At 44.9% G+C, this 1,244-nt stretch overlaps 1 protein-coding gene across 1 annotated transcript; it reads left to right on the top strand.

Annotated features, from left to right (window-relative positions):
* The first annotated feature begins 268 nt into the window (after positions 1-268).
* LOC116783973 (gallinacin-10-like) lies at positions 269-778 on the top strand. Its single transcript, XM_032682079.1, has 2 exons — positions 269-408; positions 642-778. Exons 1-2 carry the CDS (start codon positions 351-353, stop codon positions 776-778), a joined length of 195 nt encoding a protein of 64 aa, XP_032537970.1. The 5' UTR covers positions 269-350.
* The last annotated feature ends 466 nt before the right edge of the window (positions 779-1,244 follow it).

The raw sequence follows: 1,244 nt of genomic DNA, 5'->3' as shown, positions 1-1,244 counted from the left end.
TGCCTAACCCATCCCTGTGCCTGTGTTGGAAAGACATCTGCAAAAGCCATGAAAACTGGTGCAGCTCAGTGGGGCTTGGCTGATGGTCACATTATATAACTGATGCATTAAGTGGAAATTCACCCTTGGGGGATTGCAACATGTTCGCTGCCACCTGCGATAAGGGGGATAACCAGCCCCTTTCCATAAAGTTCATTGCAGTTACTCATTGACAAAGCACTCAGTGGTCACACTTGCACAATCCCACAGGCCCTATAAATACAGGGTGTCTTTCCCAGCCTTTCCTCAAGCCAACTCCATCCACCATTGGCACTTTGCAGGACCTCACAGACCACAAGTGACCGGCAGCCATGAAGATCCTCTACCTGCTCTTCGCTGTTTTCCTCCTCATCTTCCAGGCGACTTCAGGTGAGAAGCAAAATAAATCCTATAAACAACAGAAGGGTTTGTAAGCAAAGGTGTGTTCATAGGAGGGAGAAAGCAGCCATCACCTGACAGGCTAAATCTGATGCCATCAGGATGGTGCAGTGGGTTGGCTCAAGAGCATCTGTTTTAATGAGCATTTAATGATTTAATGAACATTTATCCTTCATCGTTTTAGACTGAAAACTGAGGGGTTTAACACTTTTCACTTCTCACAGGTTCTGCAGATCCCCTTTTTCCTGACACTGCAGAGTGCAAGAGCCAGGGAAAATTCTGCCGTGCCGGGGCGTGCCCACCCACCTTCGCTGTCTCGGGGACCTGCCACAACGGGGTGCTAAACTGCTGCTCCAAGTAAGTGCCACAGGGTCTGAAGGGCATCACAGGGAATTGTTTGGTCCTGCTCTTTTATCCACTGTTTCTCTGAATAATCTGCAGAACTCCCTGGGGCTTGCAGGTCAGCCCTTTTGTGAGAAAGCCCAGAGGGAGGATGAACATGTGTGTATCGACGTGTGTTTAAGGAGACAATTCATTTGGATGGAAGTTATGTACAATAAAAAGGGTTCAGGAGGGGTCAAAATTTTCCCAGAATTCACTTTATTATAAGTTTGATGGGGGGAAAAAAAAAGTTTTTTCAAGAAATTATTAGAAAAACATTTCACAGTATTTTCACCCAAGAGAGGAAACATTTTCTCCTCCTTATGTTCTTTTAATTTCCAAAATTGCCTAGAAAATTTAAATTTAAAGGGGGAAATATGTTCACAGAACTCTGCTTCTCATTCTTTTACTATCTCTCCTTCTTTCCACCACTGCTCAGTTCTCAG

Source organism: Chiroxiphia lanceolata, chromosome 3, assembly GCF_009829145.1.
Source record: "Chiroxiphia lanceolata isolate bChiLan1 chromosome 3, bChiLan1.pri, whole genome shotgun sequence".
In the NCBI taxonomy this organism is placed as follows: domain Eukaryota; kingdom Metazoa; phylum Chordata; class Aves; order Passeriformes; family Pipridae; genus Chiroxiphia; species Chiroxiphia lanceolata.
This window is presented reverse-complemented; position numbering and strand designations above follow the sequence as displayed.